Here is a 13,546-nt window from a genome sequence, read left to right as displayed (position 1 = left end):
AAATATAAAGGAGTAACAACTTCTAGCCTTTAAAAATTAACATAAAATATAATAATTTCTTCATAAGCATTCTCTTTCCAACCAATTACAATCATCTTCCATTCAATTCAGTATTCACCAAGAAGTTCTAGAATTATTTTCAGAGCTGTTGCTAGGTGTGAAGTGATTTCGGACATCTTGTTCTGGGATACCTTTGGAATGGGTCTATTGGAAGCCAAACACATCCAGAATTATGTGCTCACTCTTTAGACAGAAGCATCTCTGTAACCAAGTTATGCTATAACGGCCCCATCGTTTGGCTTATTTATGAAATAAACCAAACGATATATTTACAAATAAAAAGTATTTTGTGAATAAAAATTTTATATACGCATTCTTAGCGATCTACAAGCAAAGGCTAAAAATAAACTTTGATGAAAAAAAATCTCAAAATCAACTTCAAATTTAAGGTTAAAATTCGAATTTTAGCAGATAAGCATGAGCTTAAGTGAAAACATGAGGCCATAAGCCTGTAGAGGATTGCTTCAGGCTACCTCTTAATGAGAAAACATATGTCCAGTTTCAGGCTCTTCAGATAGAGGTTAATGATTTACAATTACTGGATGTAAACGAGGATAAATGGAGCTATATTTGGAACTCTCCGAATTATACTTCACAGAAATTTTACAAAATGAACTTTCTAGGAACTACCCCTCCCAGGCTATACATTTGGTCGTGGAAAACAAATGTCATGAAAACCAAAAGTTTTTATACGGCTTATGTTTACTGATAGGTAAACACCAAAGATATGTTTGATAGACGATACTGTGCAGTGGGGATTGTCTGCAGTACTGCAGCTGCAGTAGCAGTGGCTGATAGGCTGCAGTACTGCAGAGGATCCATGTCCGATATTGTGTCCTAGAAGATGTTGGTCTATCATGTTTACTCTGTCCTTTGGGGATCAGAGAGACATTAATCCATCTCTTTTTTCAATGCCCTTTTAGTGTAATGTGTTGGGAGAGAATTGGGATCAAATGGAACACAAATCTGAACTTTGTAAAAATCCCCCTGGCACATGGGTTTCATGTTCTTTCCCTGTGTTAACGCCAAAATTTGGTAAGCCCGAAGTTATCATCGGCCTAGAGTCAGTATCGGCTTCAGAGTCTTAGAATCAGCTGATGGGAGTCGTCAAATCGCCAACAGTTGTATTTTTGGTGGAGTTGGATCAATTAAAGGAAATTTATCCAGAAGAGTCCGAGTTCAAGAAGGATGTGGCATGGTGGTTTATCTATTAATTAGGAAGTATTTGCTAGTTTCCTTTTATCTTTAGGAAAGTGTGTTTAGTGTCCGATAAGGACTTTATGTTTTCCTTTTATCTTTAGGAAAGTTTCTTTCTTGTCCTACAAGGACTAGTATCTCTCCATGGGTATAAATATGTACACCTGGGGTCATTGTAAAATATCTCTCGATCAATACAATTACTCTCGGCGCATCGCCACCCTCTTTCCTGAGGTTTTACTTATCATCCGGCGGAATTTGGCACCTGACGCGGGGCTGCATCGGCTTTCGATCTCCGGTGAAGGGGTAAGTCCTACGTTCCGCTGGCCCTGGTGAATCTGTCGGCTACGTTGGTGTTGTTCAAGGCTGCATCATTTCGATCTCTTGGATCGCTCTGGTTTGGTTGATATATTTGCCTACCTGATATCTCAATTCTATCTCTAATTGCATTGTGTTTAGAGACACATCGGTTTAGTTGGGACTGTCTCGGTTAGGTCCGATTATCTGTCTTAGCTGATATATCTCTACAATCACAATGTTGTTCTAAATAGATTTGTTATATCCATCACATTAGATAGATCTATCAGCTCATCAAGTATTAGATTATCATATACAATCTCGTGCTGCATCGGTTAGGTTCGACCTACTAGATTGTTGTTGATAATATAAGTCTTGCTAAGCCGATAGGTTTATGCTAGTGTTTTATCGGGGTGCTAGCCGATAAGTTATCTGGACGTTGCATCGGCTTATAAGGATTGCATATACATATAAGTTGGATTTAGCCGATGACAACAAAGACTTCACTGTTTAATCTAATCTTGTGGATTTTATGACATGGGACCTCCAGCCGATGTATGCTTTAACCGTCGGATCAGTGCTTGTTCTATTATATCATATTGCTATCCAATTGGTTTATACTGGATTATATTGTTATTTTATTACATCATCATCAGCCGATTGCCTTTATATCATTATCTACATTGGACATACAACCGATTGCTTAAACCCTATCGCTATCGGCTGGTATCGACATCGGCTATTATCAGATATCGGCTGGAATTACTCCATCGACTTGTCAGCCGATCGGCTGTTTGATCTACTGTTTGTAGGGTCAAACTGACTGGCACACCCGCATCTCATCAATCTTTGGACCTGCACTGAGCTAAGCAGATCTTCCAGGCCAGTGTGTGTTTTTCGCATCCACACCCCCTGTAATCACCCGGTCCACCACAAATCTTCGTCTCTCCCACAAAGACGGTAACGCAAAGCTGCTCAACGAGGGCGATGATGTCACCACACCCACAAGAAAGCTGATACGAAACAGCGATCGACTTAGGCCATAGAAACAATGAATCAAGTGCTAAATAGGTATCCACTTTATCATTCCTAAAATTCTTCTTTCTCCTATTCGTTCTTTCCAAAACCTAAATCTTTAATTCCACTTTGTTATATGGGAATCATGTGCTAGGTAAGTGCTGAGTGCACCTGATACGTTGCCCATTTGCATAATTTGACATTCTAGTTACATAAACTATATACTTTGTTATTTTTTGGATGAATCTTGCATTGTGTGTACAGGCAATTAGATTCTCAACAAGTTTACTGAAACAATTTTGCATTTCAGGGCCTGAGGGCAGTACCTGGTACATGGCGTTATTACTTCAAATTTGGCTCTCAGCTTGCATTTGCTTGGGTAAATTTTCAGCCGTCCTGTTGCAGAAAGACATCCCCTAGCTTCACTAATAGTTCGGTCAACAAGTTCTGTTCTAATAGGTGCTTTTCAATTTGTTGTTTTGAGTTTTTTTTTCATAAACGCAATCCCAACATGGTACCCCATGATATTTTTGTGGGAAAACTCTGATATAGCTATTGGCATTGAGTACTTGGTTGTGTTGTGTTGTCTATGTACATTTCTAAGCGGCTAAATTTAAGCTAGGAATTCTATCACGAAGCCACTTGATTCTCAATCATACAATGACCAGCGTAAGAGATAATCAACCTCCAATACAAAATACAAGAGTTCGCCCAGCTAATCTGAATATCTGATGGTCACAGTACCTTCTAAACCTGTTTCTAGCCATATAGCTATCTAGATTCATAATACTATGTTGCGTCTTGTAATACTAAGTTGCTATATTTTGGATGAAAATTGATGGACCGACAAAACGTTCTGTAGCATGTAACTATATACTGTTCTGTAGGATTAATAGGAGGAAACATATGCTTCTATCTTCACCGAAAAAGTTGTCACATGAGGAACCGTATGCTTCTAAGTGATATGGCCCTGGGAGTACGCACGGTAGAGGGAAATAAACTTCCCATCTAGCCACGTGGCCGTGCGGCCTGCCTTTTCTCCACCCCCTCGGGAGGAGGTTAGGTAGTTATTAGGTGGTCAGGGGGGCCTCGGGGTGCCACGTCACACCCCTCGGGCCCGTGAGGCATGCTGCCCCGAGGCCCTTACCCAGCCACCACGTGGCGGGGTGAGTGGGTGGAGCAGGAGGCGCTATTCAGCGTCATAAATGAGCGGCACCCCAACCGTCCCTCACTGCATTTAATGCGGTGTGGGCGGACGTACGGCGCCGCCTGATTGACGCATGTCAATCGACCTTGACCAGTCTGCGACCGGTCGTAGGCGGATAGGACAGGTGGTCGTGCCCCCACGTCCCGCCCTGTGTTAGGCGGAGTGGGGGCAGGTATGCCCCATCCCATCGGCACACTGCCAAGTGCACCCCCTGTACATGGTGAATCCACCAAAGTCTCTATACATTTAAGAGGGAATGACAGGGATGTCCCCCGTGTCAGGTGGAGGACGGCGCTGGCCCCACCTAGGGGCGGACAACCACTTTGCTTCCGGTTGAAGGCACGGATAGTGATCTGACTCAGGCTATGTGGGCCCCCCTCCCATGGAGGGGTACGTATGAATGGTGCATGTGGTATCCCCTTGAACTATAAAAGGAGGACCTTACCCACCAAAAAAAAAAGGGACGACTCTTGATAGCTTGAGCTCTAGAGGAAGCACAGCTAGGGTTTCCCAGGAGCTCAAGATCTCTTGTAAGAACTCCACTATAATTCCTCGCACAGGAGTAGGTTGTTACGCTTCCCAGCGGCCCGAACCTGTATAATCCCTCATCTTCCACACAGATTCGCAAGCGATCTAGTAGCCAGACCCTAAGCGAAGATACGCTCTTGATCATCGCGCCTTATCCCCCGGCCGAACTCACAAAGGGGGGTCTCACGACCTCCCGCTAGAGAGGATCACTCCTCGACACCCTTGTTTCATATTATAAGTCGTTTAATTTTTTTACTAGTCAAACTTTGTTAGATTTGACCAAATTTATAAACAAAATTTAGTAACACTTAAAATATTAAATTAGTTTCATTAAATCTAACATTGAATATATTTTGATAATATGTATGATTTGTGTTGAAAATACTGCTATATTTTTCTATAAATTTGGTCAAAGTTAAAGAAGTTTGACTTGAAAAAGTCAAATGATTTATAATATGAAATCGAGGTAGTAATATGTTTAACTACACATGTGTTGCATGCAATAATTTCCATAATATGTACAAACTTGAAAAGGACTATTTGGAGTGGGAAGGATTGGGCCAGTTGTTAGCCGGGATCAGGGTTTCCCAAACCGCCGGGGAAGGGGTTACCGCGCCCCGGTGGTAAGCACGGTTACCGCGGTAACCGTGAAAAATTGTTCAAAATTTATCAAAAATTCAAATTATTTTTTAAATTTATTTAAATTTAAGGAGGTTACCGCGGTATTTATATTACTGTATCCCGCGGTAAGCCTGGTAACCGCGGTAACCACGCGGTTACCGGCTGTAAGGTGAACCCTGGCCGGGATATCCTTATCTCATGAGGAGGATATGATCCTATGGCCCCTGGAGAAAAACAGAAGCTATTCTACAAAATCTTTGTATGATATGCTCTCTTTTCATTGTGTTAGGGACCTTAGAGGGATGAAAAAAAAACACAAATATTAGGAAAATACCTAATATTAAATAAATAGAAGGGGTGAGACTTCGAACACTGGCCAGCTAGCCCACCATCTTGTGAAGCTAGCTGAAAGATCCCTTGGCGTTTCTCTAACCTTAGAGGGATGGACATATGGAAATCGCCAATTTCACTGAAAGTGAATCACTTTGTGTGTCTTGCTTGCTTAGATAGAATTCAAACTAAAAAGAACTAGGAAGGCTCTGAGAGATGTGTTGTATGTAATGAGGTGGAAACTGTTGATCACATAATCTTTGCTTATCCTATTGATCTCAATTTCAAATTATTGTCCTAGTTTACCGACCGTTTATGATAATCGAATTTTACAAACGAACATATTATTCACTTGTCAGCATGGACAGAGTCCTCGAATAGGTGTTTTCGACTAAGTTGGCGAGCCAGCGGGAGGCAGTGAAGCACAGATAAAGCAAACATATATAAGTGCTCTCTTATACAGCCATGTCATCCTACCCTGAATCATTTTTCTCAAAAATTTTGTTATCTCAGCTTTGTATCTCCTTTAATAGACAAATTCTCAATTGGTCAGTAGGGGAACGAAAGAATGCACGGCTAGCTTCTTTGATAATTCAGTATTCAACAAGAAATTCTAGAATCATATATATTCTTTTTTTTTCAATTCGTGTTTATCGAGATTTATATCATAGCGCAATGTCACCAGGGTAAACCATGAGATTTAATTTCTTGAATACATCGATCATTTATTAGCAACTATGGTTGGAGATTTACAAATAGACTTTAATAATTGTGATCTCCTTACGTTAGGCTGTTTTTTTTTGTTTTTCTAGTGTTCTATTCATTTAGATTTACACTACGTTCATGAAAACTACTACGTAATAATTGGCTGTAGCTCTTTTGAGTAAAGGCCGGGATATTATATTTCATTATCTTAAAAAAAATTAGCAACTACGAGAAGAGACACACACCAATATATATCACTTGTCAGCGAGGACATAGTCCTCGAAATAGAAGGTCTTCTCGATGAAGCCGGCGAGCCAGCGGGAGGCGGCGAAGCACAGCACCACCGCAGCCACGACGGCGGCTCTCTGAACACCCGACGTGACCACCGTCCCCTTGCCGGCGGCGAGGAACCCGACGACGGCGACCGAAGCCACCTGCAGGGCGACCTCCAGAGCTCTCATCCACTTCAGTGCAGCGCTGCAGCTCGTGCACTGCATGACATGCGACCAGTACCTGTTCATATCCATTTTAGATTCAAGAAATTTTACGGTCCTTAAAAAAAAGTATCTTCAGGTACAAGTACAACCCTTTAGATTAACACTGAATTCTCCTATGGAAATTCTATATGTTTTAGGTCGATCAGTGTGACTGTGTGAAGATCAGCAGACTAGCTTGTTAATTTACCTCTCGTAGACCTCAACTCTGGTAGAAGCTGGTGGCAGCTGATTAACCATTGGGGTTAACCAGCCAACCTGATTGTTACAGTACTTCTTGAACCAGTTTCTGAAGGCGATGATCAAGTTGTCAGATGATGTGGGCACGTAGCATGCTTTATGCCAGTTATCAAGGCCAAACGCGGCGTAATTACGCTCCTGCAGAAGCATATATATTGTTCAGGTCAAGTAAGATCTGAGATAATCGATTGCATCCATGCAACCACATACATAGCTCGAATCATTCAGTTTGAGCTGAAAAGAGAATTAACCGGTCACCTCAATATGAAGGACAGACGAGTCTGAATCCAGGACTTGGTTCGTCTTAATATGCAACCACCAACGTGGTATCATCTTGTCGAACCAGCCATCAAGATTATACCCGTTCGCCCAGATGACCCTGCATCTTCCCGGAGACACCGAGATGCAGAAGAACACTGTCGTGACCTCAGGCTGCTTCTTGTTGTTGGTGTTGTTGTTGTCCTGATCAACCTGCAGCTAGCACAAAGTGTAATCTTTTCAACATGATTCTTTGAGCTTGTAACAGTGGCTGCAATATGGCGAAGTGATCAGAGGCAGATACCACTGGCTTAGCACGAAATGGCGAGCCTATGAGAGTAACCGGCGCGATGAACTTGAAGTAGCCCCAGTTCTCCTCTGGGTTGGAATGGAACCCTGCGATGTTGAGCTCCTCTATGTTCATCTTGATCGGGAGGCCACCTTCCTGGTCAAATTCAACTGTGGAGAGGAGATCAAATGTTTCAGAATCAGTAACGCAGCTTAGCATTGAGAAATTGAGATTAACACGGCATTGGCTCAATTAACAGATCGTGTCAACGCAGATGATGAGGAACATATCTGCCTATATCTTCCTCCCTGGGGACATGAGGGAATTGGCCCCTGTGCGCGTAGGGAACGTGAGCAGGGTCCATGAAATTCTCCACCAACAACTCGTATCTGCATTGGTTCGATTCGGATTTCAGAATCCATGGCATACATACATACATACATACATACATATATATATATATATATATATATATATATATATATATATATATATATATATATATATATATATATATATATATATATATATATCGAGGCATCGAGCTGCTTGTGAATAGCTTGTAAATAATTTCTGTACCCGTATAAGAGGTCTCTGACGCCGGAGTTGATGACGGACGACGGGTCGTCGAGCTCCGGGATGTACGGCGGCCGCTTCCTCTGCAGGATCTCCTTGTACTCCGGCTCCGATCTCGGGTAGAACCACAGGATGTTGTTCTGCACCACGCTCGGGTACGACGCCACGCACGCCTTGCTGTTCTTGTGCACCTGCCATTAGTTGATCCAAGAACTCGGTTAATTAATCTTGAGAAAATGTTGATGTTTTTTTTTTAAATTTGTTTTACAGGAGGGCCTAGGGCGGGGGCCTGGGGGATGAACTGGCAGGAGCCGTGGCCATCGAAGCACCAGCCATGGTAGGCGCACTGGAGGCGGCCCTTGCCGTCGACGCGTCCCTCGGAGAGCGGCGCGAGGCGGTGCGGGCACGCGTCGTCCACCACGCGCCACTCGCCGCCGCCGCCGTCGAACCACACGACGACGCTGATGCCCATCACCATCTTCCCGTGCGGCTTGCGCTTGTCGAGGTCGCGCACCGGAGCCACCGGGTACCACTGGTCCAGCCAGTCGAACCGCTCCTCCCCTGCCGCCGGCGTCTCCTTCTCATCCACGGCTCGTGGGAGCGGCGCCTCGGCCGCCACTGCCGACACCGGCACTGACAGCCGCCGCCGCCGCGCGTCGGTGGGGCTGATCCACTGCCGGCGCCATGGTGGTATTCTTGGTGTGCTCGGGTTGGTTACAGTGTCGCGGAAGGGAAGCGAAAGGCGGGTGAGCGAGAGCAGGTGGAGGGAGACAGGAGCCATGGATGATTCGGAGTGTGGAGTGTTCAGTTAATACACGTGAGTAGGAAAACAGTGCCACTGACATATGGCCCCACCTAAGACCCATATGTCAGTGATACACCTGTACACTGCATAATTTCAGGGGAGTCTCATCCACGGAGTAGTGACTAAGCAAGACATAGACCGGAAACATAAACGAATGCACTGTATATTTTTTCGGGAAACGGAAATGGGGACCTACAGCCAATATTGCCCTACACCTGCTACAATGGTTAACACTGGTGTAGGGTCTATATATTTTTTTTTATAATACTATTTCTGAAGTAGACAAACAACTTTTGAAAGCGTGCTAAACATCCCACCATAGCAAATTTTTTAAAAGTTGTGATAGCAAAAAGCTTTTCTTACTAAATTCTTACTAACGCTGATAAGTCATATGATGAATGCATCTATATTTTTTATAATTTCTATATATCTAAATCAAACGGTTGAGATGATTGTTAGTGTAAATTTAGTAAGAAAAAATTATAGCAGTGCTCTTTAAGATACTAGCGTACTACTCCTTTTCAAAATAGTTATCTTTTTATTCAAAATTTATTCTAAAATATTTGTTACTACTTAATCCATTTATCACCTCTCATTCAAATTTCCCTCTATTTTACCCTTAACTGCCACTCTAATCCCAATCATGTATCATTTAATGAAGGATAGTATGTCTTTTATTTAAATAAAAAAATTACCAAGAATAACAAGTATTTCAGATGGAGGGCTAGTTAGTTCTCTTAAAATAATTGTAGATTTTGAGCCGTGTTTGATGTCTAAATCGGAATCTGGCTGAGGTAGGAGCTGTTGCCTCAACCACAATGTTATTGTACCTTACGTAACGTGTTTTTCTTTCGTTTTTAGTAAAAACCGGCCAGTGTTTCTTCCGCTAACCCAAGAAAAAAAGTTAATTTAATTATAATTTTCATGTCATTGAGTGCATTAAATTTACGTATTTTTTTACTCACATATAATGGCTATGTGCATACGTGTCCTTAAATTTCAAGACTATTACCCTATAAGGCAGTAGTAAGGAAAACAAAAACAAAACACTACCACCACACACACTCACAACAACTATACACGACCAAGAAAAGAGCTAACGCCACATCGGTCACAGCTAGACCCAATAAAGGAGCTATAGCTAAATCGCCCAAAATCAATCCCTAAAAAAGAGTACCAAGCCAGCAAGGTGACAACGGACGAAAAGGTAGTAGAGGGAGATAGCGAGAGAGAAGAAATATCCCTTTCCCTCGCTCGAACCCGTCGACTCGTTGCCACTCACCAGATTCGCACAAACTGTCTGAGCACGGTTTTGGCAAAAGAGAGTCTCCTAGACGACATCTCCATGGAGAAAAGCGATGAAGAGCACCACCGCTATTCATCGAGGTCTCTAGGAGATCCAAGGCAAGGTTCTTACCCGGCAACCCCACTAAGGAGGGAGAGGGATGTCTCAACAATGCCCCAAAGAGGATAAACGACGCCCAAAGCCCAAAACTGGGCTAGGTTTACACCTGTTGCCTATCCCTGTTGACCTGCAATTGTAGCTCCATTGCTCCACCACCAACCACCCACCATTGTTTTCAATTATGATCTATCTATCCTGCCAAGTTCTACGCGGAACAACAATAGCAACCTATCCTCTATCTCAAAATGTTGCAATCTAGAATGAGATTTGACACATCCTAAAACAACGAATCTGGACAAAATTCTATCCAGATTCGTTATCCTAGAATGGATTAAATAAAATCTCATTCTAAATTACAATATTTGGGATGGAGGTATTAATATCCAACATGTTTGTACGATTATATTGACACGTACTATATGCACACATTTTATTGGATTTCAATGACACGATATATAATCCAAATTTACATATAATTATGAATTGACCCATGTGACATTTCTCTAGGATTATTGAGATTGTGTCCTCACCTTACTTGACGTGTAACATTGGATCTATTTCGTTTTATTTCCATATCTCAAACTCTTTTATTGCCAAGTATTCTAACTCTACAAATTCATAATTTTGAAGCTGTGATTGCATCCATTTATAACATAATGTTTCAATTAATTGTTTCGTTCTAATATTTGAGGAAATATAAAATTTTAAGAACATTATAATCTAAGTTTTAAATCCAGGATCTTAGGAGCTAAAAGTGGGGGCATTCAATGTTATGATATCCTTAACCATGAATAACATACAATTACCATTCTAGCCCATATTCAATAATTTAAATGGTCCCACTCGGTGACGGAGCCAAAATAATTTTTAAGCTCAGACAAACTTTAATATAAATTGTATTTGCTATAAAAATTTTATTATTAATTTACACATTAATATTAAAATTTAATAGAGTTTTGGTCGGTGAGTCCTGGCAGCTGTCCGAGCTAACCGGACGATGTCTCCGCCACTAGTCCCACTGTCCCACAAAACTAATCAGATCGCTGCCACGCGTCGGTGCTGATCTACCACCGACTCCATGGCCCATGGCACTAGTCTGATTGAATGTGCTCGATCGGCGTGGTGTCATTGTGCAATTTGTGCCCTATTTTTTGTGCATGGTGGAGTAACAGTCACCGCCAGAAACCTTCAAAAGCGTGTACAGAAGCACCCTGGGTACTGTACCCACCCCACCACATCGTGAGCTTTTCAAAAGTTGTGATAGCCGACTTATCCTTGCGAACTTTCAAAACAGATACATAGTTGGTAAATTTTAATTGTATTTTTTATGCCATTTAGTTCATTGTTTATATAATTTTGCGTTGATGACTTATTTTGATGACCATCCGAATATGAGCAATTTTACCATTCAACATTTAGTACCTCGAGGTACCAAATTTTACATTGGATAGTACTTTGAGAACTAAAAAATTGTGGTACCTCGAAGTACCAAATGTTGAATGATAAAATTGCTCATCGGAATATATATAATTTAATGAACTGACACTTGGATATCATAATATATCATTTTTATACGTCATTAGCAAAAATGTTTATGTGTTAAAACAGGTGAAGATAATTTCCCGATTGATAAATTTTTTTGTCAAACAATAGCAAAACAAAGTCAGAAATCATATATAACATTGAATCCGGTTCCGCTCACTTCATGCATCATCACACGAAGAATAGCTTATATACACATTTCCAATAGCCTCACAAATTGATCGGATGGTTATTCCATAAGTTGACACATGTGGATTTTATTATACCTCATGGTCCAAAGATTAAAATTTTGAGTATTCAATTAGTAAAAGTTTTTTCCCGTAAAATTTTTTTACTGTAGATGGAAGGCATTTGCAAAGTACCAAACTTAATGCATACTCCTTAACAATGATAAATTCAATAGGAAAATAATTGTGAGGAGAGAAATTTGGAAGAGAAAAAAGAGAAAAGAAGGAGATGGAGAGGATCATGATTATTGAGGGAAAAGAAAAGGAGAAAAAGAAAATGAAAAAAGAGAGAAAAAAAAAGCCAATCGAGGAAGGGTGTACGCAGCGCCGTCTAGTGGAGGCGTGCGGGATGGTGTGGGCCAATTGGGTTGGGCTGGGACGGAGAGAGAATGAACTGGGATATGGGTGCATAATAATTATTCTAGACTCACGTCAAATTGGATACGTGTGACATATAACTAACTCATCAAACACAGACGACGTATCAAAGCGCTGAAGAAAATATTTTCAATTTTTGTAATATTAAAGATAGACATAGAGATAAATATTGTACTCTTTGACCGTGTCATATGGAGCCTTTTTCATATTAACTAGCTGGGTGGCCCGCGCAATTACGCGGCTAGCACCGATATAAAATTATCTATTTTTTAATATAGTTTTACTTAGAATTTTGTTAAATAGATATCTCGTTGTCTTAAGACTTTGAAAACCAAACCTTATCATCCATGTGTTTCTAATTTTATATTTTTTAAAAGTTATGTCAGTTGCTACTCCTAAATATTTTGTCACCCCTCGTTTATTTGCTTCCTCGATCTACCACTACTTCTATTTGTTCTCACTAAAACCTCTAAAAATTAGACCTTATAGTTTTTAGAGTTTATTGTCTCGTTTGGGTTTTGTTTTTATAATTTTCAGAAGTCTCGTCAAATGTTGCCACCATACTACTCTACGGTCAATCCACTGCCTCTTCTTTTTATTTTCATTGGGATTTTAAAAATCAAACATAATTATCATTTAGGTCCTTTTTTTACTTTCTAGAAGTTCCACCAAACTGTCAACGACTTTACCACCGTACTCATGTACAGCTCACCCGCTGCCCCCTCTTTATTGTCTTTGAGATTTTAAAATTCGAACATGATTATCATTGGGGTTTATTTTTTTTACTTTTTAGAAGTCCCACCAACCGTTGTGACCATGCTGCTTAATGACCCGTCCATCGTCCCTCCTTTTAATCATCATTGGGATTCTATTTGAGGGTTTTGTTTATAGTTTTTAGATATTCCATCAACCGCCACCACTCTAATCCTTTACATTCATGTTGCTTCTCCTATATTTATTGTCATTTGTCATCTTTTTATAATTTTTAGAAGTCATGTCAAACCCTGCCATCATACTTCTCTTCGGCCTGTCCACTACCTCTTCTTTTTATTGTCATTAGGATTTTAAAAATCGAACATAATTATTATTTTGGTTCATATTTTACTTTCTATAAGTCCCGCCAACCGCCATGATCGGGCTGCTTAACGGCCCATCTGTCGTCCCTCCTTTTAATCGTCATTGGGATTCTATTTGAGGTTTTGTTAATAGTTTTTAGATGTCCTATCAACCGTCACCATTCTACTTTTTTATAAACCTGTTGCTTCTCCCCCTCTTTATTATTATTTGTCATCATTTGTGTTCTAGATGGAGTTTTTTTAGAAGTCCATATTTTTTCATTCCGATATTTTTATTTATAAATTATATTTCTA

The 13,546-nt window shown here is 40.8% G+C and overlaps 1 protein-coding gene across 1 annotated transcript; it reads right to left on the bottom strand.

The window, feature by feature from the left end:
• Positions 1–5,819: 5,819 nt before the first annotated feature.
• LOC127766921 (protochlorophyllide-dependent translocon component 52, chloroplastic-like) lies at positions 5,820–8,600 on the bottom strand. The gene is made up of 7 exons (XM_052292099.1): positions 8,088–8,600; positions 7,823–8,010; positions 7,534–7,632; positions 7,259–7,415; positions 6,955–7,173; positions 6,647–6,834; positions 5,820–6,475 (listed from the first exon to the last, which is right to left on the bottom strand). Exons 1-7 carry the CDS (start codon positions 8,598–8,600, stop codon positions 6,217–6,219), a joined length of 1,623 nt encoding a protein of 540 aa, XP_052148059.1. The 3' UTR covers positions 5,820–6,216.
• Between the last annotated feature and the right edge of the window lie 4,946 nt (positions 8,601–13,546).

Source organism: Oryza glaberrima, chromosome 3, assembly GCF_000147395.1.
Source record: "Oryza glaberrima chromosome 3, OglaRS2, whole genome shotgun sequence".
Classification (NCBI taxonomy): domain Eukaryota; kingdom Viridiplantae; phylum Streptophyta; class Magnoliopsida; order Poales; family Poaceae; genus Oryza; species Oryza glaberrima.
Note: the sequence above shows the minus strand (reverse complement) of the source record. Positions and strands in the feature narration are given on the sequence as shown.